The 27,991-nt window shown below is 44.9% G+C and overlaps 2 protein-coding genes across 18 annotated transcripts in view; both read left to right on the top strand.

The window, feature by feature from the left end:
• LOC114585056 (disintegrin and metalloproteinase domain-containing protein 2-like) overlaps positions 1–26,402 on the top strand; it is a 71,470-nt gene extending 45,068 nt beyond the window's left edge. For 8 of the 11 annotated variants that reach the window (XM_077919848.1, XM_077919845.1, XM_077919849.1 and 5 more), the window contains 6 exons: positions 6–189; positions 1,652–1,732; positions 18,813–18,924; positions 20,327–20,534; positions 22,705–22,737; positions 24,899–26,402. In XM_077919848.1, the coding sequence (XP_077775974.1) occupies positions 6–189; positions 1,652–1,732; positions 18,813–18,924; positions 20,327–20,534; positions 22,705–22,737; positions 24,899–24,917 (637 nt within the window). In that variant the 3' untranslated portion in view covers positions 24,918–26,402. Of the gene's footprint in view, positions 1–5; positions 190–1,651; positions 1,733–18,812; positions 18,925–19,469; positions 19,532–20,326; positions 20,535–22,704; positions 22,738–23,674; positions 23,854–24,898 lie in introns of those variants that run through there. The other 3 variants (XM_077919843.1, XM_077919847.1, XM_077919852.1) reach the window with 3 other exon arrangements.
• A 134-nt stretch (positions 26,403–26,536) lies between these two features.
• LOC114585055 (indoleamine 2,3-dioxygenase 2-like) overlaps positions 26,537–27,991 on the top strand; it is a 79,856-nt gene continuing 78,401 nt past the window's right edge. For 5 of the 7 annotated variants that reach the window (XM_077919861.1, XM_077919857.1, XM_028707298.2 and 2 more), the window contains exon 1: positions 26,537–27,480. In XM_077919861.1, coding sequence (XP_077775987.1) covers positions 27,379–27,480 — 102 coding nt within the window. In that variant the 5' untranslated portion in view covers positions 26,537–27,378. Of the gene's footprint in view, positions 27,545–27,991 lie in introns of all 7 variants that reach the window. The other 2 variants (XM_077919859.1, XM_077919858.1) reach the window with 1 other exon arrangement.

Below are 27,991 nucleotides of genomic sequence, written 5' to 3'. Positions count from 1 at the left end.
TGCAGGGACCTCAAGTGTGGCAAGCTGGTGTGTGAATATCCAGGTAAAAAGCCTTATGCTATCGAAAATGCAGCGATAATTTATGCAAAGGTGCAGAATCGCTTGTGTGTCACTTTGGACTACATGAAAGGGCCGGGAGTGAAGGACCCATTCTTGGTTCGTGATGGCTCCATCTGTGGGGATAATAAGGTAAGGATCTGAAGCATGGATTCTGAAGCAGTCCCAACAGGTTTGATTTCTGGTCTGGATAGTGCAGTTCTGTTGGTGTGGACAAATTGCCAGGAATGTTGGGGTCTCTATCCTGCAAAAGTGAACTGGAGCAAACAACTGCTCTGGGATGTGGTGCAGCAAGGCAGGGGGGTGTGCATTAGCAAGGGTCTGGTATATTCAGTGGCGTGCTGTCTCTCCATGTTGCCACTGGCTAGATCTGTCCATTTGTTCAATCCCTTTTAAAGTCATCAAAGCTACACACACACACACACATTTTCAAGTTTTCTATTTACAAAACATACTTTTTTATCATGCATTGTACAGACTTCCCAACCTATCACTATATGATATACCCCTGTACCCCTCATGGGGTTACAATTCCCAGAGTTTTCTGGAAAGAGGGATTGACTGTTACATTGTTCTGGAAATTATAGCTCTGGAGTGGGAGGCGTAGAGATCTCTTAACAACTCTCAGCACCCTTAACAAAACTACAGCTCCCAGAATTCTTCCGGTTTGTAAACTTTGCCCCGGAAGCCGAATGTGCTCCCGAGCTTCCGTTTTTCCTGTTGTGCAGCAAATCTGAGTCTCCCGCATAGTAATTAAGCCTTTCCCCTCCCGCTTCTGCCCTTGCACGGCTCGTTTGCATCCCCCCATTTTAATTTAAGCCTTTCCCCTCCCACTTCTGCCCTTGCGCTGCTCATCTGAGTCCCTGTCCCCCCCCCCCCCCGTCATAATTAAAGCCTTCTGTTTCTGATTGCAGTGTTCTGAGGTGATACTTGGTGCTTTTGTTTTTGCTATTTTTTGCGTTTGTGTTTGCATGACTTTTTCATTTTAGTGACTGTGGCTTGTTTTTCGTTTTATGGCTACCATCAGTGCAGGTAAGGAAAAAATAATTATTTTAATTTTTATCATCTACAATACTGTCTTATTTATAGTACAGAACATTGATTACTGCTTTCATTTTATGGATCAGTGGTCTACTTAGATAGTAAAATTCATGTTAAATTGCTGTTTTAGAGGTTGCTTTTCATAGTCTGGAACGGATTAATCCATTTTCCATTACTTTCTATGGGAAAGCACGCTTTGGTTTAAGAACGGACTTCCAGAACAGATTAAGTTTGTAAACCGAGGTACCACTGTATTGATATGCATTTATGCTGTTCTGTTCTGAGCCACTTTGGGCACATTTATGTAGGAAAGCAGCATACAAATAGAAATAATAAATGCATATTACCTGTTAAAATTGAGATGATAGGGGTATATGGAAAAGGTGTACAATCCCCCTCTTTCCCTCTGCATGCAATCTGTCTCCCCTCCAGTCTCCTCTGTCAGTTACTTAGGTATGTATGTGTGTCCAGCCTCAAAGGGCAAAGGTCTCTCATGGCTATTATTCCATCTGGCTGCGTCTTTGCCTGAAGTGGTCCCAATTTTATTTTTTAGGTTTGCATGACCCAGAAGTGTGTGGATAGGTCTATATTAAAAACAACTTGTGATCCAGTGAAAAAGTGCAACAGGAAAGGAGTGAGTAAAAGCAACATTTTTTTTCTAATAGTATCAGATATGTGGCATATTGCTTTGCAAATATGTTTAGCAGTCATCCCCTCTCCAGGGATACGTGGGAAAGGCAGTTTTTCAAGGAGCAGCTTAGGAGAAGCTCCTTTTATTCAATTTATGCATCTCTTTACTCAGCCAGAATGAGACAAGTTACAGGGATAGCAACATATAAAATAATATAAAGATAGAATAAGAATCCTGTTATCAATGCTGGTGGGCAGATACCTATAACATTTTTTATAAAAAGATTGATCTAGTGTTTTCCCATCACACCTGCTAACCTTTGGCTTTCAAAATTCTGACATCTGGGTAGAATCAGTGGTGTAACCTAGGACAGGTCAAGGGGTGGAGCCGGGAGTCTAATGACCTCTAGTACGGTATTCTTGAACTGTGAGTTGTTACGTATTCAGTGGTCTGTGTTTGCCTTAGCTTGAGTCTGAGCTCCTGTGTTCTGATTCGATACATGATGTCCAATCACAGAACATTTCAGGATTTGGGCCGCTGCCATTGCCCCTTGAATTCTGAGTCGTGATTCGCAGCTTGGAAGTTTAGACAGCCAATCACGTTGGGAGTGGAAGTGGCCCAGGTTTCCAGAAATGTATATAAGCAATTGCTTTGCTTCTGTTTCCCAGTTATGTGGTTCAATAAAGGTTCTTGCTGTTATCACTGTGTCTTGCCTCGTGGCAACCCACCTACACTTCACTGGCGACGGAGGTGGGATGCTAGGCTAGGTATACAGCCCTGGCTAGCTTCCACGAGCTGAAATCACTGCTGGAGAACTTTCGCCTGAGCTGAGCTGAAATCACTGACTGCAGCCACAAGGCAGATCACACAGAGCGAATATCATTGCCACCCATGGCCACATTGAGGAATTTGACACCACGGTTACAGGGAAATGGGGCTCCTACGCCACCCGGCTTGAGTTCTTCCTCATAGCCAATAAGGTGACTGTCCCCGAACTGAAGTGGGCTATGCTGTTCAGTGTGTGGGCCTGCTACATTTGAGATTGCCCAGGCTCTGGTGTCCCCGGCCAAGCTAAACAATACATTTGATGCAATAATGCTGAGGCTGAAGATTGCCTGCCGGTATGCCTTCTACAAATGAGACCAGGCCTCAGGTGAATCCATTGTGGCCTTTGTTGCAGCTTTGCAGCAGGCCACCTGCCACTGCAACTTCAGTGACCTGGAGACAATGTTCTGTGACCGTATTGTGTCTGAAGCTACAGCGGCACCTTCCAGGTTGCCTTAGATGAGGCCCTGACAGCAGAGACAGCTGACAAAACAGCGAGAGAGACTCGCCAAGCGCACAGCCCACCCATGGCACGGAAGGCTGAGGCTGTGCATTCTGAGGAGATTGTGGACAGTGAGGAAGACGAGGAGGTCCTGAGACTGCTCCTTGACTTGTCCAAGCGTTTTGACCAACAGGGGTGCCTTGCACCAGTTGTGGGGGCCTGCATGAACGCCGATCATGCTGTTTCCACGACGCCCAGTATCGGCCATATTGCACACACCTGCCAAATGAAGGAGCAGCACATACCTCCAGCACACACACCAGCAACCAATGTTAGGGACTGGGGAGGGTCGTCGTCGGATTTCACGTGTGGAAGAATGCCACACCATCACAAACTGTGCCTGCACAATGAGGCCAGCTGCCATGTCTATTCAGAGTGTGCAGCAGCCAACCTGTGACTTCTCAAGTCTCCAGGGGGTCCCATTCAAAATGGAGGTTGACTTCGGGTCAGTGCTCTCAATTATTTCTGTGGAGACATACCGTCGCATCTGCCAGAAGGGAAAAAAACTGCAACCGTTTGAGGTGTGTGCCTGTTTGGGGCATCACACATTCACAGTCAAGTTCAAGCATTTTAACAGACCCCTGCAGCTGGTGGTTGTTGATGGCCACCTCACCAGCCTCCTTGGCCTCAACTGGTTCGATGCACTGGGCATCCATGTCACCAGGGTGCAGCACATCAGCCAGTTCAGCTACGAGGCCATCTGTGATGAGTTTGCAGCTGTGTTTCATGGGGTGTTGGGGTGCAACAAGGGCCCACCAGTTGTACTGAGTCTCAACCTGGCTGTTGTACCAATTCACATGAAGGCTCAGTGGGTGCCATTTGCCCTGAATCCCAAGATTGATGCAGAGCTGGATCATTTCATTGAACAATGGATCCTTGAGCCAGTCCCGCATGCTCGATGGGAGACCCCAATTGTCACTCCCCTTAAGGCAAATGGGGATGTGAGGATCTGTGCTGACTACAAGTTCACCCTCAACAAGGCACTCCTGTTCCAGTTGTGAGTCACTGCCTTGCATCGCTTGCTGGTGGAAAAGTCTTTGCAAAGCTCAACTCGGCCCAGGTATAGCAACTCCCAGTCAATGAGGCACAAACAATCGTGACCCTTGTCAAGAGACTACAGTTTGGTGTCAGTGTGCCCCCAGGCCTCTTTCAAAACTTCATGGAAGATGTCCTGAAGGACCTCCCGGGCATCATTCCTTATTTCGATGACTTCCTCATTGCAGGGGAGTCCGAGGCAGAGCTTGCGGCCCATCTGTGAGAGGTCCTGCAACGTTTCCAAGACGCTGGTCTTAAAGTGAAGAAAGAAAAATGCCAGCTGGGGGGGCCCAAGGTTGAGTTCCTCGGGTTCCTGATTGGTGCTCACGGCATCCATCCCACACTGGCAAAGGTCAAGGCCATCCAATGCTCTCCACCACTACGCTAAAAATAAGAGCTGCGGTCCTTCCTGGGCCTGTTGAATCATAGAATCATAGAATCATAGAGTTGGAATAGACCACAAGGTTGAACTTCTACCACTCCTTTCTTTCACACAAAGCAGCAATTGCGGAGCCCCTGCACCAGCTATTGAACAAGAAATACCCTTGGAAATGAGACCATGCTCAGGACACAGCTTTCAAACACCTGCTCTCCTCTGACAGTGTCCTTACCCATTTTGATGAGACCAAGCCCGCTGTGCTTGCCTGTGATACTTCCCCCATATGGAATTGGTGTGGTCTGCAGCCGTCAGTTGCCAGATGGGCAGGAGGCCCCCATAGCATTCTGCTCCAGGACCTTGTCATCTACAGAACACAATTATACCCAGATTGACAAAGAGGCCCTGGCTACCATGGCAGGAGTGAAGAAGTTCCATGACTACATCTATGGCCGCCACTTCACGATCATGACTGACCACAAAGCTCTGCTGGGCCTTTTTGTTCCTGATCGGCAGACTCCCCCAATCCTGTCTCCGAGGATGCTAAGGTGGTCCTTCTTTCTCAGCGCATATGACTACGTGCTGCACCACCGTCCTGGTAAGAAACTGGACCACGCAGATTACCTAATCTGCCTGCCATTGCCAGACATTGACACCGATTCATCTCCAGCCCATGGTGTGATGCTGCTGGAGACTCTGCCTCAGTCACCGCTCCATGCCACAGATGTTGCCACACACTTAGCAATCCTCAACTGGGTGTGGAGGGGGTGGCCAGCGGGTCACCTTGATGCAGAGTTCTCCCTATTCATCTCCCAGCAATATGAACTGTCAGTCAGCAAGGGATGCCTGTTATGGGCTGATGCCTGATGGACTCAAGGGCATCCTGATCAAATTTGCAGATGACACCAAACTGGGAGGGGTGGCCAACACCCCAGAGGACAGGATCACACTTCAAAACGACCTTGACAGATTAGAGAACTGGGCCAAAACAAACAAGATGAACTTTAACAGGGAGAAATGTAAAGTATTGCACTTGGGCAAAAAAAATGAGAGGCACAAATACAAGATGGGGGACACCTGGCTTGAGAGCAGTACATGTGAAAAGGATCTAGGAGTCTTGGTTGACCACAAACTTGACATGAGCCAACAGTGTGATGCGGCAGCTAAAAAAGCCAATGCAATTCTGGGCTGCATCAATAGGAGTATAGCATCTAGATCAAGGGAAGTAATAGTGCCACTGTATTCTGCTCTGGTCAGACCTCACCTGGAGTACTGTGTCCAGTTCTGGGCACCACAGTTCAAGAAGGACATTGACAAACTGGAAAGTGTCCAGAGGAGGGCAACCAAAATGGTCAAAGGCCTGGAAACGATGCCTTATGAGGAACAGCTAAGGGAGCTGGGCATGTTTAGCCTGGAGAAGAGGAGGTTAAGGGGTGATATGATAGCCATGTTCAAATATATAAAAGGATGTCACATAGAGGAGGGAGAAAGGTTGTTTTCTGCTGCTCCAGAGAAGCGGACACGGAGCAATGGATCCAAACTACAAGAAAGAAGATTCCACCTAAACATTAGGAAGAACTTCCTGACAGTAAGAGCTGTTCAACACTGGAATTTGCTGCCAAGGAGTGTGGTGGAGTCTCCTTCTTTGAGGTCTTTAAGCAGAGGCTTGACAACCATATGTCAGGAGTGCTCTGATGGTGTTTCCTGCTTGGCAGGGGGTTGGACTCGATGGCCCTTGTGGTCTCTTCCAACTCTATGATTCTATGGGGAAACTGCCATTCATCACCTGGCCCAGGGCGGGGCCTGACAGGCCTCATAAGGACGGTTGCTGCTGCTGCTGCCGCCGCCCAGGACTCCCCTGCTTGAGTGCCTGAGGGTCCCGTTCCTGCCACTCACCACCTGGCCCAGGGTGGGGCCTGACAGGCCTCATAAGGACAGCCACTGCTGCTTCTGCCCAGGAGAACTCAAAACAGTGCAGAGTTCTTTTTTACCTCTTTAAATTCTTTCTGGTGTGTGGGGTTGGATGGATATTTAGTTGGGTTTAGGAATTTGTTCCATTTTGGTATGTTTAACTTTTACTGTTTTTGGTATTTATTGTTTATTTGTTTTGTTTGCTTTTTATATATAGATTTTATTTTGTTTATAAGGGGAGGGATCAGGGCTGCCTGGGAGTGGGTCCCAGCCAACAAAATGGCTGGGGCAGGTTCCACAGAGGGGATGCACTGGGACAACTGATCTCAGTGATCATGGGTAGGAGGAGGAGTTACGATAAGACCAGACCATGTCATTACCGAGGAGGCAGGTTTAGTCATTGTTTGAGGACTATCTCTGCCTCCGGGTCTGGTCTTGACCGTACGGATACTGGAATCAGCAAGGGATACCCACATGACCTGAAGGTGCTCCTGCGCAATGCCAGGTCAATGATTCATAAGAACACTGCCATCCATGACTTGATCGTGGATGGAGGTCTTGACCTGGCATGTGTGACAGAGACTTGGTTGGATGAAACAGATGGGCCTGTCCTTGCCACTGCTTGTCCACCAGGTTTCTCTTACGCACAGCAACCTAGGCCTTGTGGGCATGGGGGGGGGGTTTGCAGTGATTTTTAGGAAGTCATTAGTTTGCAGCAGGCATCCTGTTGGGAAGACCCAGTTCTCTGAGTGCATGTTCTGGAAGTTGGGCAATAGGGGCAGTACAGGATTCCTTTTGGTGTACCAACTTCCCCGCTGCACCAAATATTCCCTGCCCGAGTTGCTTCAGGTTGGGGCAGATGTTCTCCTGGAGTTTGGTTGTCCTAGGGGATTTTAACATCCACGCCGACACTACCTTACAAGGGGCCGCTCGGGACTTCGTGGAAAGCATAGCCTCCATGGGGCTGTTCCTGAATAAGTCTGGCCCAACTCATAGCCGCAGACATGCCTTAGACCTGGTGTTCACTGTGAGGAGAATCAGAACTTACAGGGTTAAACAGTTCTGTGTGACGTCTCACATTCTAAGGCATGGTTTTGTTCACATCCGGGAATTTTCCTTCGTGTGTGAGTTTCTTTCGTTTTGGCTGTTCAGCCGGAGAAGATGTCCGCTTGATCTCCGGGTTGATTTATGATGTTTTTCTACTCATTAAAGACTTCTTTAGATTAGCAAGAAGCCTGCGTACAGTCTTTGATTTATCACCCACACAAGGCACCTTTTTGCTGCTGCAATACTCTGCTGAGAGCCAGGAAGAGAGCCTGAGGCTCAGATCGGGACAGGGAAGTGTGCCGGACTCCATTACATTTCTTACAGACCAGCATTCACCTGGTGATCTAAAAGTGAAACTAAAGAAGTGCCATGGTCAGATCACTTCCTGGTGCAACTGGACTTCTCCGCGACCCTTCCCCTCTGCAGGGAGGTGGGACCAATTGGGATGGCCCGCCCCCGCCACTTAATGGATCCAAATGGTTTCCAGAGAGTGGTAGGGGATGTTTTATCCCATGTTGATGGTCTTTCAGCTGATGGCCCATTGGAATGTGGAGTTAACAAGGGCTATTGACTGTTTGGCTCCGAAGCACCCTCTCCGATTGCATGGAGCCCGGACAGCCCCTTGGTTTTCCACGGATCTGAGAGCAATGAAACAATTGCTGAGATAGCTAGAGCACCAGTGCTGGATAACTCATTCTGAATCTGACCGGACATAGGTTAGAGCTCAATGTCAAGCCTACAAGTGGTGATAGTGACGGCGAAGAAGACCTTCTTCACTGCCTCTATTGCATCTGCAGAAAACAGCAGTAGGAGATTCTTTCAGGTGGTTCACAATTTAACGGAACCACCTGCTCCATCGGGGCCCAGTACAGGCCACATGATCTCCTGCAGTGGTTTTGCAAAGTTTTTTGCTCAGATTCAGGAAAAGGTAGACTCTACTGTGGGAACAGGACTGAGTGGATGCTAGTCCCCAATACTCATTCAAACTTCTCCAAGTTGCATACTAAATTCTTTGGGTCTTGCTAACACGTGAAAACATATTATAGGTATCTTAAGAAATATCAGAATCTCTCAGATATGAATTAATTCCACATATTAATAATTTTAACATATTTAAAATTGTCCGGGGCATTTGGGGGGAGGTGGACTCACTTCGGACAAGGAGCAGAGTCAATGGATTAATCCACGGGTGTCAAACACAAGGCCCGCGGGCCGAATCCGGCCCGCCAGACCTCATCATGTGGCCCGTGTAGCCGCCGCCGGCCGCCAGCCTTCACCTTTTATTCTCGCTTTTTTTTTTTTGACACAAGAAAGCCGCCTCTTCAGCACATGCACGGCAGCCTACAAGCCAGAGAATGTCTGCCCTCTAGCGGCGCCGGCCGTTCTACACAGGAAACCTCCACTTTATATGCATTCAGGAAACCTCCACTTGTTTTTATATTGAGCGCATGCCATCCTGTGATGTGACAGATCCAACGGCTGCCTGAACTCTTCTCTCCTGTACTGTAAGTCCTACAGATACAACCGGCCCTTTGAGGGTGACCAAACTGCTGATGCGGCCCTCGATGAATTTGAGTTAGACACCCCTGGATTAACCACTTGTGCTTTGCATAAAGCTTTTTCCCTCAGATAGATAAGATTATTGAAGGCTTTTCTTCCCAGGCTTGGGAGGTTACAAGATGGGGGAAATTAAAACTGTTCTTGCTGGGTTGAATTTCTGTAATAAAGATGAATATGTTGCCTGGAATGATGTTCCTGTTCCAAACTTTTTAAAATCTTTTACCTCTTGTTTTACCTTTTATCTCTTGTTCCAAACAATACCTGTTATAGTTAATAACAATGGAAAAACAATGGAAAAAATATATCCAGGTTTTTATGGCAAAGGAAATAACCATGGGGTATAAGATGTAAAGGAAAGGGGAGGATTAGGTGTACCAAATCTCAAATTGTTTCATTTAATGTGGATGAAGGAGTGGTTGACATCAAGAAGATTACAAAATCAAAGGAACAATTAATAATGGAAGGTTACAATCTTCATTGTATGGGGACGCGGGTGGCGCTGTGGGTAAAACCTCAGTGCCTAGGACTTGCCGATCATATGGTCGGTGGTTCGAATCCCCGCGGCGGGGTGAGCTCCTGTCGTTCGGTCCCAGCTCCTGCCCACCTAGCAGTTCGAAAGCACTCTTAAGTGCAAGTAGATAAATAGGTACCGCTTTATAGCGGGAAGGTAAACGGTGTTTCCGTGTGCTGAGCTGGTGCTGGCTCGCCAGCTGCAGCTTCGTCACGTTGGCCACGTGACCCGGAAGTGTCTTCAGACGGCGCCGGCTCACGGCCTCTAGAGCAAGATGAGCACGCAACCCTAGAGTCGGACACGACTGGCCCGTACGGGCAGGGGTACCTTTACCTTTTTTACAATCTTCATTGGTTCCCTTATATGCCATTAGTAGAGAGGTTTAAGATGGATTTTTAAAAATGGTATAGAGAAAGAAAAGACAGACTTTGAAACTGACCTGTGTGCTGATGATGAACATGTTATTGCAAAAATGTATAAATCATTGTTGAAATTTGAAACTGAAGAGGAATAGGTTTAAAAAATGCATGACAGAAGAGAAACTAGTTTCAATGGGGGTTAAAATTGATGAAAATGTTAAAATCATAGCAGAGCTATCAACCCAGGTGAATAATCTGATACAAGGAGAAAATTGCTTCGCTGAACTCGACAATAACCGTTCTAGGGGTGCAGCAAGCAATCCAAAGATCCAAAATAGGGAAGACCCCTGATGGGCTTCTGGCAACTTATTATAAAAAAAACTAGAGGAATCATTATTCTTACCTCTGAAAGATACAATGAATGATTTTACAAAACTGAAAGTTACCAAATTCGTGGAATAAAAGTTTCATCACCCTTATTCATAAACAAGGAACAGATCCCTCAATTATTGCAAACTATAGACCCATCGCCTTGTTAAATAATGAGTATAAAATCTTTACTGACATCATAGCAAACAGACTAAAAACAGTCCTAAATGACTTAATTCATAAAGATTAAACTGGATTTCTTCTAGGACGTCATATGCAATCCAACCTTAGATTATGTAATTAATGTTTTAGAATACCTAGATTGTAAAATTGATAAACTGCAGCTTTAAAACATTAAAGCTGATGCTGAAAAGGCTTTTGACCACATTTCCTGGAAGTTTATGAAAAAAAATACAAGAAATTGGACTTGGTGAAAATCTCTGTAAAGGAATAAATGCCATCTAATTGGAACAATCGGCTAAATTAATCATCAACGGCAAAATCACGGATGAATGTAAGATAAACAAAGGAACTCGGCAAGGGTATCCATTGTCACCCCTGATATTCATCCTGGTGATGGAGGTTCTGAATATCTAGATATGGAAAGACCAGCTTGTTAAAGGAATCACCTTGAGGAATAAGGCATATAAACTCAAGGCCTTTGCCAATGACCTACTCATTATGACAGAAAATCCTGTCAAGAGTGCTGGAACTGATTAGAGACTTTGGAGAAGTGGCAGACTTCAAAGTGAATACCATTAAAAATCCTGATGAAAAATGTATCAAATTTGGAAAATGAGGAGTTAGAAAAAACATTGGGCCTAAAGATATGCAATAAAGTAAAATATTTAGGTATTTGGATTACCCCTAAAAATATAAATTTGTTTCAGGATAAGTATATGAAAATTTGGCTCAAGATTAAAAGAAATCTTGAGATTTGGAGCAGTTGAAATTGTCATTTCTGGGCAGGATCTCCATTATAAAGATGAATGTGCTCCCAAAATTAACATTTCTATTTCAAATGATCCCTATACTGGGTGGAGCCGGGCTGCCTCAAAAATTGGCAAAAAGAAATTTCCAAATTTTTATGGTTAGAGAAAAGACCTAGAAATAAACATTTATTTTTAATTGACATAAAAGACAGAGGAGGCTTCTCCCTACCTGCCTCATTTGGTTAAAGGAGTGGTGTTCGCTGCAGTACCCAGACCTCTTAGATTTGGAGGGTTATGATAACCGATGGGGATGGCACACATACTTAGCGGATGGGAAAGCAAAAGTTCATAGGAATTTTTCAAACCATATTATTAGGAAATCCTTAATGACAGTTTGGGAGAAGTATAAAAACCTGTTCGAACCCCAGGTTCCCTGGTGGATCTCGCCAATAGAGGCGAAGGCGGTCAAGAGAAAAAATACCCGGGGACCCTGGCCAACATACAAAGTACACCTAAAGGAGGTTAATAACCAACTGAAATTAAAAAGTTTTGGGGAAATAAGAGAGTACCTTTTCGATTGGTTTCAATATCACCAATTATTTGAGACATTCAAAATTGACAAACAAAAGGGTTTTCCCACTGAGACCTCTAGATTTGAATCGGATTTGGTGAACTCCAGAATTAAAACACTTTCTAAAGTATACTGACTCCTCCTTGACTGGGAAGTCAAGGAGGAGGAGGTTACAGCGGCTATGATTAAGTGGTCACAGGGTTTTGGGTACTCAATAACAATGAAGCAGTGGGAAAACCTGTGGAAAACAAACTGGAATTTTACAGCCTGTTACTCTCTGAGAGAGAATTTTCTTAAAATGCAGCATCAGTGGTATTTAACCCCCTGGAAATTGTCCAAGATGTTCAAAAATGTCCCAAATAACTGCTGGAGGTGAAAAGAAAAGCCAGGTAAAGAACTCAAGGTATTTTGGGAGGACATCCACATAGAATTGGAAAAAAATGTTAAAGATATCTTTCAATAGGAAACCAGAAGCTTTGCTTTTGGGAATCACAGATTCAGATATTCCTAAAAAGGCTAAAGAGATCTTCTTATATGCTACGGTAGCACAAGAGTTTTCATTGCGGCAAATTGGAAAAGTGATAAAGTCCCGTCAATATTAGAATGGTCAAAAATTGGCTGAATACGCGAAATTAGATAGCATGTCAGAAAAAATAAAAAATAAACCAAAACAGGTATTTATCTCAAAATGGGAAGTTTTAAAAATATATTAGTCTAGTTAGTCTAAGGTCATTTGCTGCATTTGAATAATTTCAGTAGCAGTATTAAGAATGTGGTAAAACCTATGGATATTAAATTTGAACAAATAATACAGAATCAGTAATAAGGAATAGACGGGAAGTCTGGTCGATAGAAAAAGACCACTTTTATTTTATGTTTTGAAGGTTATTAGTTGATGTATTAATTCTCTTCTTTTTGCTTTGGCGGTGATGGAAATTTATTTTCTTTTTCTGTATGGTGTGTTAATGTGAATGGTGTATGAATGGTATCAATAAAATTAATTTTAAAAATGCATGATTTAATGGGGAAGAAATTTTTGTTAGAATATACAGATGGAACAATGGGAACATATGTGGACTAAGGGTTTAAAATTTACATTGTGTTACGATCGTAAAGAGAATTTCCATAAAATGATGTATCATTGGTATTAAACTACTAAGAAACTATTTAGAATGTATAAAGATGTTTTAAATGTTTGCTGGAAATGAAAACATCAAAAATGAGCTATGCCGTGCAGGGCCACCCAAGATGGACAGGTCATAGTGGAGAGTTTTGACCAAACGTGATCCACCTGGATTGGCAGTATCCCTGCCAAGAAAACTCCATGGACAAAGGCAACAGGCATATAAAAGTTATGATGCTGGAAGATGAGCCCCTCAGGTTGGAAGGCGTCCAACATGCTACTGAGGAAGAGCGGAGGACAAGTACAAGTAGATTCAGAGCTGATGAAGCAGCTGGGCCAAAGCTGAAAGGACGCTCAGTCACGGATATGCCTGGAAGCGAAAGGAAAGTCCAATGCTGTAAAGAAAAATATTACATAGGAACCTGGAATGTAAGAACCATGAACCTTGGTAAGTTGGATGTGGTCAAAAATGAGATGGCAAGAATAAATATTGACATCTTGGGCATCAGTGAACTAAAATGGACGGGAATGGGCGAATTCAGTTCGGATGACCATCACATCTACTACTGTGGGCAAGAATCCCGTAAAAGAAATGGAGTGGCCCTCATAGTCAACAAAGAGTGGCAAAAGCTGTACTAGGATGCAATCTCAAAAATGATAGAATGATCTCGATACGAATCCAAGGCAGACCTTTTAACATCACAGTAATCCAAGTTTATGCACCAACCACTGGTGCTGAAGAAACTGAAATTGACCAATTCTATGAAGACTTACAAGACCTTATAGAAGTGACACCAAAGAAGGATGTTCTTCTCATTATAGGGGATTGGAATGCTAAAGTAGGGAATCAAGAGATAAAAGGAACAACAGGCAAGTTTGGCCTTGGAGTTCAAAACGAAGCAGGGCAAAGGCTAATAGAATTCTGCCAAGAGAACAAGCTGGTCATCACAAACACGCTTTTCCAACAACACAAGAGGCGACTCTACACATGGACATCACCAGATGGGCAGCATCGAAATCAGATTGATTATATTCTCTGCAGCCAAAGATGGAGAAGCTCTATACAGTCAGCAAAAACAAGACCTGGAGCTGACTGTAGCTTCTTATAGCAAAATTCAGCTTCTTATAGCAAAATTCAAGCTTAAACTGAAGAAAGTAGGAAAAACCAATGGGCCGGTAAGATACAATCTAAACCAAATCCCTTATGAATACACAGTGGAAGTGAGGAACAGGTTTAAGGATTTAGATTTGGTGGACAGAGTGCCTGAAGAACTATGGATGGAGGCTCGTAACATTATACAAGAGGCAGCAACTAAAACCATCCCAATGAAAAGGAAATGCAAGAAAGCAAAGTGGCTGTCCAACGAGGCCTTACAAATAGCGGGAGAGAGAAGGCAAGCAAAATGCGAGGGAGATAGTGAAAGATACAGGAAATTGAATGCAGATTTCCAAAGAATAGCAAGGAGAGACAAGAAGGCCTTCTTAAACGAGCAATGCAAAGAAATAGAGGAAAACAATAGAATGGGAGAAACCAGAGATCTGTTCAAGAAAATTGGAGATATGAAAGGAACATTTCATACAAAGATTACCATAATAAAAGACAAAAGTGGAAAGGACCTAACAGAAGCAGAAGACATCAAGAAGAGGTGGCAAGAATACACAGAGGAACTATACCAGAAAGAAATGGATGTCTCGTATACCCCAGGTAGTGTGGTTGCTGACCTTGAGTCAGACATCCTGGAGAGTGAAATCAAATGGGCCTTAGAAAGCATTGCTAATAACAAGGCCAGTGGAAGTGATGATATTCCAGCTGGAATATTTAAAATTTTAAAAGATGATGCTGTTAAGGTGCTACACTCAATATGCCAGCAAATTTGGAAAACTCAGCAGTGGCCAGAGGATTGGAGAAGATCAGTCTACATCCCAATCCCAAAGAAGGGAAGTGCCAAAGAATGCTCCAACTACCGTACAATTGCACTCATTTCACACGCTAGCAAGGTTATGCTTAAAATTCTACAAGGCAGGCTTAAGCAGTATGTGGACCGAGAACAACCCAGAAGTGCAAGCTGGATTTAGAAGAGGCAGAGGAACCAGAGACCAAATTACAAACATGCGCTGGATTATGGAGAAAGCTAGAGAGTTCCAGAAAGACATCTACTTCTGCTTCATTGACTATGCAAAAGCCTTTGACTGTGTCGACCACAGCAAACTATGGCAAGTTCTTAAAGAAATGGGAGTGCCTGATCACCTAATCTGTCTCCTGAGAAATCTCTATGTGGGACAAGAAGCTACAGTTAGAACTGGATATGGAACAACTGATTGGTTCAAAATTGGGAAAGGAGTACGACAAGGCTGCATTTTTTCTCCCTGCTTATTTAACTTATATGCAGAATTCATCATGCGAAAGGCTGGGCTGGATGAATCCGAAGCCGGAATTAAGATTGCCGGAAGAAATATCAACAACCTCAGATATGCAGATGACACAACCTTGATGGCAGAAAGTGAGGAGGAATTAAAGAACCTTTTATTGGACTTCCGGGTTGACGCGATCGGCTAATGGCGGATTCCCTCCGAGCTCCGGAGGGAATCGGCTCCGCTGAGGACGGGTCTTACCGTGCCGGCGACGCGGGGACCCTTAGAAACCACAGACGCGGATGTCTGTGGACTTGGTGACTCGGTGGGCACCTTAAGCGCCCTCCTTGACAGTCGAAGAGCCTTTTTAAAGGCTGCGGAGAAGGTACGAGGAGTGGCGTGGTGCTGAGAGTAGACCGCTACCTCGGCGGAGCGAAGCCGCAAGCCATTGCCGGAGAGCGTCAACTTTTTTCCCGACAATTGGACTGGAAACAAATACCCCGTAAGTAGAATGAAATTCGGACTTTAGAAGAAATTAATATCCCTAATCTGGAACGAACGGGGGGGTAGTGCTAAAGGGAAGTCCGCACCCCCCTTTTTATGCAGACAATTGGAAGCAAGGAACGAAAACCTAAGATCGGATTAAAAAATCTTTTTGTGCCTTTTTGGACTGACAAGAGATTCCATAAATTTGCGAGAATAAGTTTTTACTTTTTTATCTTAAAGCTGTGCTGGAGAGAAGAGGTGTTTTCTGAAAAGTTTTTACGGAGCCCCCCCCCCCTCCGGGACCCTGGAGTGTCCCGTGTTAACTTAGCGCGAAAGAACGGGAGTTTGACAGCTGTCAACTGAACTGTCAAACGGCTAGATCAAGATAAGAATATCCTTATATCTCTCTGACACAAAGGTGTTACATTTAACTAGAAGGGACTGGAAATAAAGTAACAACAAGTAACAATAAAGTACAGGACTGTTGGCGAGGAACTTTGAAAAACTTTGAACTTTGAAAAATGGAAATCCCCCTAGGGGGAACTAGTGATATTACAATGGCTGCAGAAGGAAAACTACTAGCAGAAATAGAAAGAACTCTTTTTCTCGTGGGAACTTTACAAGAGCAAGAGATGGTTATGGAAAAGCAGCTGACGACCTTGATCTCTAAAATAAACAACTCTGCTGATGGGAGTGAGGACTCGACTTTGAAAGATTTTACAACTGAACCAGGAAAAACATCTTTGGAGCTGGTGGAAAAGGAGTCTGGAGGGGAAAAAGTGCAGGAATATGAACTTGTGCAGCCAGGGAACAGAGAAATCTTTTGGATTATAAGTTACAGGAGAAGAAAAGCAAAGGAGAAAGCCTACGGACACTATGGAGGTAAAGTTAAAGGAATAAAGAAACATAACTGGGACTTTCTCCCTTTTTCTGGCCTTGCTGACTGTGATTTGGGGGAATTTCTGCTAGAACCCTGGCAGCAAATCCGATTGGAATGTGATTGGAGAGAAGGTGAAGAGACTGTGTTCAACATCCCTCGAGACTTGGAGACCTACAAGAAGGACTACCAACAGAACAGGCGGAGAGAGATTCAAAGGGACTTAAAAGCCTCTGATGTGAGAAATCCGGGCTAAGAGTTCTACAAGAGGACAGTGATCTGGGAAGGGACAGATACCAGGGCAGGGAGGAAGGGGGGGGGGGAAATCTCACTTCATCTTATGTTTTTTTTTTGGGTTTTATTATTTTAATCTAGATTCTAATATGAAAAAGTGGAAATTTATGGTATAAGAACCTGGATCGATCTTAGAATCTTAGAAAATGGATTTAAAGTATACAAGAGAACTAGATAATTAAATTGGGCCTAGTAAAGGAAATTAAGTTTAAGCATAACAAAAACAGGTTGAAGGGTGAAATAAGAACTTGCTGAATTATACAGGAGAATTGGGATGCATGGGGGGGGTGGGGGGAAGTCAGGAAAGAGGGTTATGAAAGAATTATTTTTGCTTTTGTTTTTTGTTTTTTTGTTGTTATAAAATTTTGAAAACTCAATAAAAATTTATTAAAAATAAAATAAAATAAAGAACCTTTTATTGAGGGTGAAAGAGGAGAGCGCAAAATATGGTCTGAAGCTCAACATCAAAAAAACATCATGGCCACTGGTCCCATCACCTCCTGGCAAATAGAAGGGGAAGAAATGGAGGCAGTGAGAGATTTTACTTTCTTGGGCTCCATGATCACTGCAGATGGTGACAGCAGTCACGAAATTAAAAGACACCTGCTCCTTGGGAGAAAGGCGATGGCAAACCTAGACAGAATCATTAAAAGCAGAGACATCACCTTACCAACAAAGGTCCGTGTAGTTAAAGCCATGGTTTTCCCAGTAGTGATGTATGGAAGTGAGAGCTGGACCATAAAGAAGGCTGATCGCCGAAGAATTGATGCTTTTGAATTATGGTGCTGCAAGAATTATGGACTGCAAGAAGATCAAACCTATCCATTCTTAAGGAGATCAGCTCTGGGTGCTCACTGGAAGGACAGATCGTGAAGCTGAGGCTCCAATACTTTGGCCACCTCATGAGAAGAGAAGACTCACTGGAAAAGACCCTGATGCTGGGAAAGATGGAGGGCACAAGGAGAAGGGGACGACAGAGGACGAGATGGTTGGACAGTGTTCTCGAAGCTACAAACATGAGTCTGACCAAACTGCGGGAGGTAGTGGAAAATAGGAGTGCCTGGCGTGCTCTGGTCCATGGGGTCACGAAGAGTCGGAAACGACTAAACGACTAAACAACAACAAAAGTCAGAATTCTTTTTTTTAAGGCTAAATAGTTACACAACTGGAAAAGGATTATGGAAGATTACTCCAATCCAATCTCCATTGGAGATTGCTATATGCACAAAGATGGAAAGATGCAGAATGACTTGGTTCAGATAGGTTAAGTTAACATGTTTAATTAGCGAAAACATTGGAAATTTCTTATGTAAATACTAGTTTAAAGAAGACAGAAAATAGAATAGTTTGATCTTAATGAGTAAATACTATATATAGCAGCAGGACAGAGAGCTGGAAGTCCTTTTATCTTTTTAAATTTTTCCTTAATCTTTTATTTCTCTTTCTCTAGGTTTTACTTTTCTTTTTGTTTTCTCCTTTGTTCTTTTTTAGATTAAGTAGCTGTTTATTTTAGCATATTATAAAAAGATACTTTGTAATGGGTTTGTATTTTTCTATATCTTTGAATAAGCAGGGGCAAAACTAGGCTTTATTTCACCCGGATCAAAGACCCAGTTTGGCACAAATCACCTACACACATTTGTGTACACACACAGTCTCAATAGTGCCCCACTGGAGGCTTCACACAAAGCAAAAAAAACAAAACACCTGGCTACCCCCCCCCCCCCGGCTATAGCTCTGGAATAAGTAGCTTTGTTTTGTTTTGTTTTGTTTTGTTTTGTTTTGTTTTGTTTTGTTTTTATTCCAACTCCATTGAGCTCCATTCTGCATGGCCATGTTGACTGCAGCTGTTGGAAGCAGTAATCCAAAACATTGAAAGGGCTATCTTGGGAAGTCTGGACTCTGGTAAATAAATTATTGTGGCTTCCTTCCTCCCCTTCCCATGCAATCCAGGTATGCAACAATAAAGGAAATTGCCACTGCAATATGGGGTGGGCCCCCCCTGACTGCACAATGGAAGATAGAGGAGGCTTGGGTGGAAGCATTGACAGCACATTTCGAAGTGGTGAGTTGGTTTCTTGGTTTGTTTTTAAAAATAACTTTATTAATTTTAGTTCATATTTGTCCATAAGCAGAATGAATTTTAAACAATATATCATGTGGAGGATTGTTTGGCAGATAAAGGTAAAGGTCCAGTCGTGACCGACTCTGGGGTTGCGGCGCTCATCTCGCTTTATTGGCCGAGGGAGCCAGCGTACAGCTTCCGGGTCATGTGGCCAGCATGACTAAGCCACTTCTGGCGAACCAGAGCAGCGCACGGAAACGCCGTTTACCTTCCCGCCGGAGCGGTACCTATTTATCTACTTGCACTTTGACGTGCTTTCAACCTGCTAGGTTGGCAGGAGCAGGGACCAAGCAACGGGAGCTCACCCTGTCACGAGGATTCAAACCGCCGACCTTCTGATCGGCAAGTCCTAGGCTCTGTGGTTTAACCCACAACAATCATGAGGAGTGTCTGTTGATGACTCAGTAAGGCCATCCCAAGCTCTCTAACACCCAACTGCTGATTGTCTTGGCTGACCATTAAATGATTTTCCCTGTCTGTTGCAGGAGTGGAAAACTGGATCTGGCCAGATCTTCATCTTCTCCACCTCCTGGGCCAACTCTGACAGGTGGGCTTAACCACCCACCAGTCATTCACCTGATGTCATAATGGTATCAGTTGACATCAGTCCAAGTGCAAAGGAGGTTGATGAATCTGGTGATCAGCTGATCAGTGGTTTCAGCATCCTCTTTGGAAGACATGGTTTCAGTACCAAACCATCAAAGAGGCTCCTTTTCATCATCATCATCATCATCATTTTATTTGTATGCTGCATTTCCACAGTTAAAACAATGCTCAAGATGGCTTACCATATGAAAGATTTACATAGTTACAAATATAGCAAAGTAGTTTTAAAAAAGCACATTAAAAGCTTCATAATCAAACTGAACAATTTCCACATAAAAATAAAGATACAAAAAGTTAATATCAGTAATATTAGTTAATATCAGTAACAACAGCAAAATTTTCCCCCAAATACCCCAGTCCTTGCTGGGCAGCAGCCGCAGCAGCAGTCCTTATGAGGCCAGGTGGAGAGAGGCAGGAAAGGGGCCATCAACAATCATCTTCTGCAGAGAAAGTGCTTTTGTCAGCCCCCTTGGCTGCTTTACTGCAACCAATCCCAGCTGATTGTCAGGGCTTCACATTTTTCTTTCTTAAGATGGATGCTGTCTAGGCCTGGTGAGTTCTTAATTTTAAGTTTATTGGTCTGTCCAAAACTTAACATCAGTTGAACGCAGTTCTTTGGCCCCTGCCCCTGCAACTTTTGCAGGAAAGACAGATCCAAGTCTCTATCTCCTGCTCTGGAACACTGCTCAGAGAAATGGGGAGTGTATAACATTCTTATTTTATTTTTTATTGCTAGCTGCAACTGTAGACGAAACTCTCAATGTTGGTACAGCTACAAGAAACTGGCTCCTGATTAGCTTTTTCCTTTTCCTGCCTGTCCTGATTGGCTCTGTCATCTTGATCATAAAACTGAGGGACTTTTTCTCAAATGTGAAAGGGGAGGAGGAAGAGGAGGAAGATGCAGAAGAGGAAGAAGAGGAAGGAAAAGGTTATGATACGAAAAGGTAACGGCTTTGTTTGCCTAATGATCAAATTTGTGCATTTGGTGCAAATGTGCTTCCCAACTTTTCCCGACCCCACACAGTTGTTCCTTTTCCCAGAGGTGTATGCCACTTCTGTAACCTGTAAATGCAGTTTCTCTTTTTTATATATATAATAATTCTTATTGGTTTTACAATTTAGTTTTTCATTCACACAAAAAGAAAAATACAATCCAAAAACATAGACTTCTCCAAATTCTCTGACTTCTATCCTCCCTTTCGTGGGGTCCACTAATAATCATTTCCCCTGCATATTATCACTGCATATTATCTTACCTATTTTCTCCTCTAAATACAGTTTCTCAGTCTGCTGCCAGGGCAATAAACAGCTGTCCTCCTTGCAACTGCACAGTAGACCAGCTCACAGCATGTTGCCTCTCACCATCCCAACCAGTGGTGAAGTGAATGCAAATGCTTTGTGGGACAAGTGCATGGGCAGCCCTGAGGGGGGTGGGGGCAGAACAAGGGAGAGCCCTGTGGCTTGGCTCACAATGCAGTGCAGGGGGTGCACTTGCACACCACAGTCCAGGAGCATGAGCAGCAGTGTTGCCGCCCACTCTCCTCTCTCTGCTGGAGCTTCCGAGCCGCCAGGTGCTTCACATGCCTCAGCCTCTCTCTGCCCCTAGGTCTGGCTTGACCCCTTGACTTGTTGGGCCATTGTGTGAGGAAGCTGCGACTCCTCCATTCGCTGTTGCATGGGTGTAGATGGGGGGGGGCAGCGGCCCCTCCAGATCAATAAAAAGACATAGCAAACTGAGGTTCTGCGCCCTGTAACAAAAGACCTGCCCTCCCAACTAAAATCTTGGCTACGCCCATGCGCTGGAGCCAGACTCTGATGAGGGAGCCTGTTGTGGGGGCGCCTAGTCACGCCGTCTCAGACAAATGCTCCCTGGGCAATGTCCTCCCACCCCTCCCCCCACACTATGCAACTGATCCCTCCTCCAGGGATAGCTTGCATGGTACCTCCCTGATGCTGCTACCCCTGGAGCCACCCTGGACTCTTTTGGGAAGAGGGGAAGGAATAAATAAAATAAACGAGTTGTGATTCAGGTATCAGACTGGGCTGAGTGATGCTTCTGAGATTCCCTAGGAGCACATTTTACACCATTGAACCTTGGTTTCTTACATCCTTCCTTACTCTTCTGCCCACCTATTGGCAGGAAGGGACCAGTACTTTAGACATGACACTCCCCACCCCGACAGATACAGTGTGGTGAGGTGAATGCATCCAGTCTGGTGTGTGATTTAGTTTATCTCAAGACTCACAGGGAGAGAACTCGTGCTTTAGTCTATGATTAGGGGAAGAAGACAAGCCTTCCCTAACAAGCAATTTTCCTAAAGTTCAAACTCCCCCTCCCACACACACACATGGGGGAACAAACATGCAATCCCACCATTACCTAAAGCAGGGGTGAGGGGCCATTTTGAAGCCAAGGGCCAGTTTCCAGGGGTCTAATGCTAGTGGGAGGGCATAGCCACAGGAAGAAAGTAGGTGGAACAACAGCTGTGACTCTTAGCTTTGTACATCAGGTCACACATTCCTGACACACACAAAATCAGAGGTTTAAAGGCAAGCACCATCACATGCATTCTTTCCATCCAGGGAAGCAAGATGTATTTTCACTGTTCAATGGGGGGAGGGGGAGGATCAAGCCAGACAAAAGCACTCAAGCAGAACCAATGAGGAGTGTGGCCTAAGGAGAGTCCTGAGGGCCAGATGGAGTGGTCCACAGGGCCACATCCAGCCCCTGGGCCTGAGGTTTTCCACCCCTGATGTAAAACCTGAAGTGGTACAAGTTACAAGTAGGTAGCCATGTTGGTCTGCTGTAGTCAAAACAAAATAAAAAAATTCCTTCTAGTAGCACCTTAGAGACCAACTATGCTATTGGTATGAGCTTTCGTGTGCATGCATACTTCTTCAGATACCAATAACAAACTTAGTTGGTCTCTAAGGTGCTACTGGAAGGAATTTTTTTATTCTGAAGTGGTACAGCCAAATGCATACACTTGGCTTCCTGATGACAACCCACAGTGACCTGGCTGCAGAACTGGGCGGTAAAGCTTTGGGAGATGTCTTCATGTACCCTAAAATATTATTTTTGAACAGTGTGTTTTCCTCCCCTTTTCAATTTAGATCTCAACAAGTTCATCAGCCACAGACTGCAAGGTAGATTTCTTATACATAACCCTATATGTGTATTCTAATTTCTTGTTGTCTTTGTTTTAAAGGGGTTCTAGGGTGGAGCTTGTACTTGATAGCATTGAACACCACCCCAATCTCTGAATGGTGCAAGATTCCAGGGATTCCAGGCCTTTATCCAGGGTTCAGCTTCCTCAGAATGAGGGACAGCACAGACTGTGGTGTTCTCTATGATATATGCTTTATATAAAACCATGGAGGAGATCACAGCATTAACACCCCAAGAGGGTCTTAGGAGGGTCTCTAGAATTGTAGAGTTAGAAGGGACCCTACCCCCTGCAATGCAGGAATCTCATCTAAAGCATCCGTACAGATGGCCATCCAACCTTTGCTTAAAAACCTCCAAGGAAGGAGAGTCCACAGCCTCCTGAGGGAGACCGTTCTACAGTCGAACAGCTGTTGCTATCAGAAAGTTCTTCCTGATGTTCAGTAGTAAAATCCTTTCTTGTAACTTGAATCTATTGCACCTCCTGCCATCCTGCCCAAGATGGATTCCAGTTTTCCTTCTTCCCAGAACACCCTGCTAAAAACTCTCTTTTCCTGTCTCCTCACACCTGTTACCCTGGCAATCTTCCAAATCCTTTTCTCTGGTGGGAAGGTGGAGAGAAGGTGGGAAGGTTTCTTGTCTTGTCAATGGCTCTCAATGACCCTGAATTGTTTCTTAATGGACCTAGCTTGGCATAGGCTAGCTCAGGAATTCCTCTGCAGTTTGTATTTCTCAACATTCCAAATAATCAAAATCCTACCATTCATTAATTTCTAGGGTTTAGGCCCTTCCCCACAAAAATCTATAACATAGTAATAGCAACAGTAGTAACAAGAAGCAGGTACAGCAACTGAAGCAGTATATTTGATGTATATTCCTGGTAATTCTTTGCTCTGTTTTTTATGCTCTGCACCACAGTGTATAGGTAAGGACAGCAGAAGCCCTGGCTTGCCAAAAGGTTACAGAAGTTCCTGTTCTTCTCTCCATGAAGTACAATGCATGAAAATATTTTAATTAGAATCGTTCTTTCTGCTGTGAATGTGACTGCTGCTTGCTTCTGTTTGTTTCTACGATAAAGTGTATTTGTTCTCTTAAAATTAGTTTGAAGTATGTGTTTGGGTGGAAGGCAGGGAGATCAACAACTGGGGGAGTCAGTGGCGTAGCATGGGAGGCAGAAGGGCGGGGGCCCAGGTGCAAAATTCTGAGAGGGGTGCAACCAGGTGCCCTCATGACAGGCCATGTGGCTGAGCTCCTGCTGCCTTGCAGAGCTGCAGGGAGGCAACCCCCTCCCGCTGGGGCTTTGGGACTGGGGCAGCCCATGCGTGGGAGGGAAGAAGGGAGGGTGCCAGAAGCCACTGCCAGCTCGCCCGGTCGCTGACTCAGCACCCACCTGCCCACGTTCCAAGCCAGATGCTCTCCTCTCTTCCCCAGGGTATGCCCTGCTGCCATGCGATGGCCATGCTCCATGCTCCACAGCAACAGTGGTGGTGGGCCATGGCTAGTGGGCAATGTCAGGGTGTGCAAGAGCAGCCCTGAGCTCTCCCAGCGCAGGTGCCTGCCAGCTTGCCCCCCCACCCCATGTTTTTCTACCTCCACCTACACTCTGCCTGTCCCGGCCGAGATAGAGGGAGTTGGGGCAGTGCTGCTGCTGCCCACTGAGGAGGGAGTGTGTCATGTGTGTGTGGAGAGTCCACCTCCCCCTTCAGTACTTCACAGATAAGAATTAACGAGCAATTTATATTTTATAGTCCTTTTTATTCAGGCATCAGGTTGCAAGCAAAAAGCCACCTCCCTCCACAAGGAGGGATTGTAGAGTTGTCTACTCTAATTCTTCCCCTTTCCATCTTCCGCAACATCCTAGGTTCCAACAGGAAGTCCCTCCTCCTCTCTGCATTCTTTGTGCTCTAATACATTCGGATCTCCTAATTTGTGGGGAGGGAGGGTCCCCCACACTCCCTAATGACGTCTCTCCTATCTATCCCCGCCCTTCTGTTTCTCTTGTCTAATCTCCTGCCTAATCTGCTTTGTGTATGTGTCTCTTTCTGCTTCTGAGCCACTAGAAATGGGTGGGGGGGATCTTCAGCTCCTTTTCTGAGAGAAGCTGCTCTGCCTCAGAATGCATTTTCCAATCCTCTGCTTCAGACCATTCCCTGACAGATGAAGACGAAGGAGCCACCGCTCTCCAGGCCCCATGCTCTCCGCTGCCGCTGCCACATGTGGTGACGCCAATAGTCCTCTCCAGCCTCCACAGTGGCCAAAGCTGTCCAACCGAGGCAGTGAGAGGACAGGAGGCAGCACCAGACTGAGAAGAAGTGCAGGCACCGCCACCACCACCAGCAGTGCTGACAGCCATGTGCCTCCTGGGCTCCCTCCACCTTCCACACGGGCTCCTCACGCACCCTCAGCCCAGCTGCTCAGTCCACCAGATGGGCGGGACACCTGCACCACCCTTGGGCACTGGCAATGCATGCTATGCCACTGGGCGCACCCAGAGGCAATGGCAAGCAGAACCATCCTCTGACTAGCTACAAGTGAAAAGGCAGGCAACTACTGGAGGAAGCCAGGCCGAGGTTGGTGGGGCAGTTCCCTATTCACCCTTACAGACCAGCCTCCACTCTGGTTGCATGGAGTGAGTGTGGTTGGGCTCAGCTTAGGGGGAAAAGGATACATTTTCTGGGAGTGACTGGACCTGGTCTTTGATCAGCCTGAGAACGGTGCTTCTTCTGGTAGAGATGGGCCAGAAAGTTTTATAAGACCAGGGGAGTGGTGGTTATTACTAGGAGGACTGGGGATGGGGCTTTTGCTGCTGGTCTCTGCAGCAGCACCTTCTTTCCAAGGCCATGCATGGGCAGAGTGAGATGGGAGCAGTGTATGGACTCAGTGGTGCACTGAATGAGGGCCAGTAAATTGACTTTGAATCCTAGCAAGATGGAGGTGCTGTGACTGAGTCACAAACTCTGGATAATGGGTGATTTTTTTGCTTTGGATGGGGTTACACACTCCCTGAAAGTGCAGGTTCGTAGTTTGGGGCTGCTCCTGGCTCCATCTTCGTTACTTCGTTACAGATGACCTCAGTGCCCAAGAGTGCCTTTTACCAGCTTCAGCTGGTGAAGTAGCTACAGCTGTTTCTGGACTGAGATAGCCTGCCCTAGAAGTTGCAGGTGGCGCAAATTTTCACTCACTGGGGCAGGATTTCACCAACACATTACTCTGCTGTTGAAAAAATTACACTGGCTGACAAGTAGCTACAGGGCTAAGTTCAAGATGATGGTTTTGGTGTATAAAGCCCTATATAACTTGTCTGACCCCTTATATTCGCAACCACTTGCTGTGCTCGACAGATGATGGCCTGCAGATTCCATCTTATCAAGAGGTCCATTCTATATGGTGTAGCAATTGCACCTTTAATGTCGACACACCTACTTTTTGGAATACCCTCTCACGGAATATTAGGTGCCATCTCTTCCAACAAGTCTTTTTACTGCAATGTTTTTCCCAGTTTGCATCTATACTGGAATAGTTTTAAATACTATTTTTGAATGTTTTATTGCTTTATCACTTGTTTGCTGCCCTGGGCTCTTAAAAAAAATTAAGTACAAGCATCCATAATTGAATTGTACAATAAAAACAAACCCGTTGAACAACACAGTAATTAAAGCAGGAGGCTCTGGCCAAGAGATCAAGGGAATATCTGTGTAAGCATATGCATCTACAAAAGACAGTGAAATGCCCATACAGAGGGGGCTTCTCACATTACAGCCTTCTGGAATACTGGTGCCACGGGGGGGGGGGGGCACTTCCATATAACCAGAAGCCAATAATCATTAGGCCATGGCAAGACCAACCCAGTTCTACTTGTTGATCTTACTACCCTTACCAGGCCTGTCTTTCAGGTGATCTGTTCTAGAATTCTTGAAAGCTTTGTATGTAAGTAACAAGACATTAAAAATTGCTCAATGGCTAAGAGGCAGTCAGTGCAGATCCATTAGCATGGGTGTGAAAAGTGCCCCGTAAGCAGCACCACTAACCAGCTGGCCCACAGCATTCTGCACCATCAGCAGGCTTTGGAGCAGCTGCAAGGGAGAGCATAGAGCACATTGCAGTAGTCTAAACATGAAGTTGCCTCTGGTGATACAAGCACCAGCAACTGAGGCTAGTATCAATTGAAAGATCATGCAATTTATCTATTTTCTAAAAAAAACACCCTAGCCAGTAAGTTACATCCCATCTTATTACAGTGGGTGCCTAAGCTAATTGTTGGTATTCTAAGTTTTGAACTGGATACCAGTCCATACAGTAGATGCTAAGAAGCTGCATTACTCCGTGCCATTTTCCTTACCAACCAAACTAACTTCCCTGTATGGTGATCCTATAACAGGCCCTCCCTCCACCCTGTATCTAGATCTACTTATCAGCAACCTTCAATGTTGTTTACTAAGCTTTACTGACCATTGGTCACTGAGGATGCTCCACCCAGTCCAAAGGTTCGATACCTAGAGTCACAAAGGAAAGGTTTTGCCTGCACAGCACATACCGATTTGAATCCATAGCCGATTTGAATCTAGCACCCAGTGCGGCAAAGGCCCTTCATTTCCAGATCAAGCTCCTGACTCTGGCTGTTAATGATGGAGGTGAACACTGAGTGCACGAAAGAGCAGCTGCCATTCATTTTGAGGAGATTCCATATTTCTGAAGATTATGGCTTCCTCCTTCCAAATCCACTGGTAGGAACATGGTGGCTGCATGAGATGCTTGGAGCAGGAGGGGGTTGCGGTGTGTGTGTAGCAGGTAGGGAGAGATCAGAGACCTACAGGGGATTGACATGCATTTTACCAAATTCAATCACTAATGTTTCATCACAGGATTGTGAGAAAAGGCAGGCTGGGAGGTTGGCTGGAGTAAATGACCAAGGCTTTTAAGGGAGAAAGCAACACTTCAGGAGGAGCCTAAGCATGCTGACATTCTCAGTTGGGTTAACAGTGGAAACAAAATGCAGTAGAGAATGTAAATGTGTGGTTACCCTGTTCCCCTAACCCCAGATTTTATTTTTCATTTATTTATAAAAAATATGGAATTATATGGATTTATATAGTTGGTAGACTATTTATATTACTATTTATATTACTTTATTACTAACTATTTATATAGTTATATGGATTTTATATAGTTGGTGATGAGACTCTTAATCTCAGGGTTGTGGGTTCAAGACCCACATTAGGCAAATGATTCCAGCAC

This window comes from Podarcis muralis, chromosome 15 (genome assembly GCF_964188315.1).
Source record: "Podarcis muralis chromosome 15, rPodMur119.hap1.1, whole genome shotgun sequence".
NCBI classification, from domain to species: domain Eukaryota; kingdom Metazoa; phylum Chordata; class Lepidosauria; order Squamata; family Lacertidae; genus Podarcis; species Podarcis muralis.
This window is presented reverse-complemented; position numbering and strand designations above follow the sequence as displayed.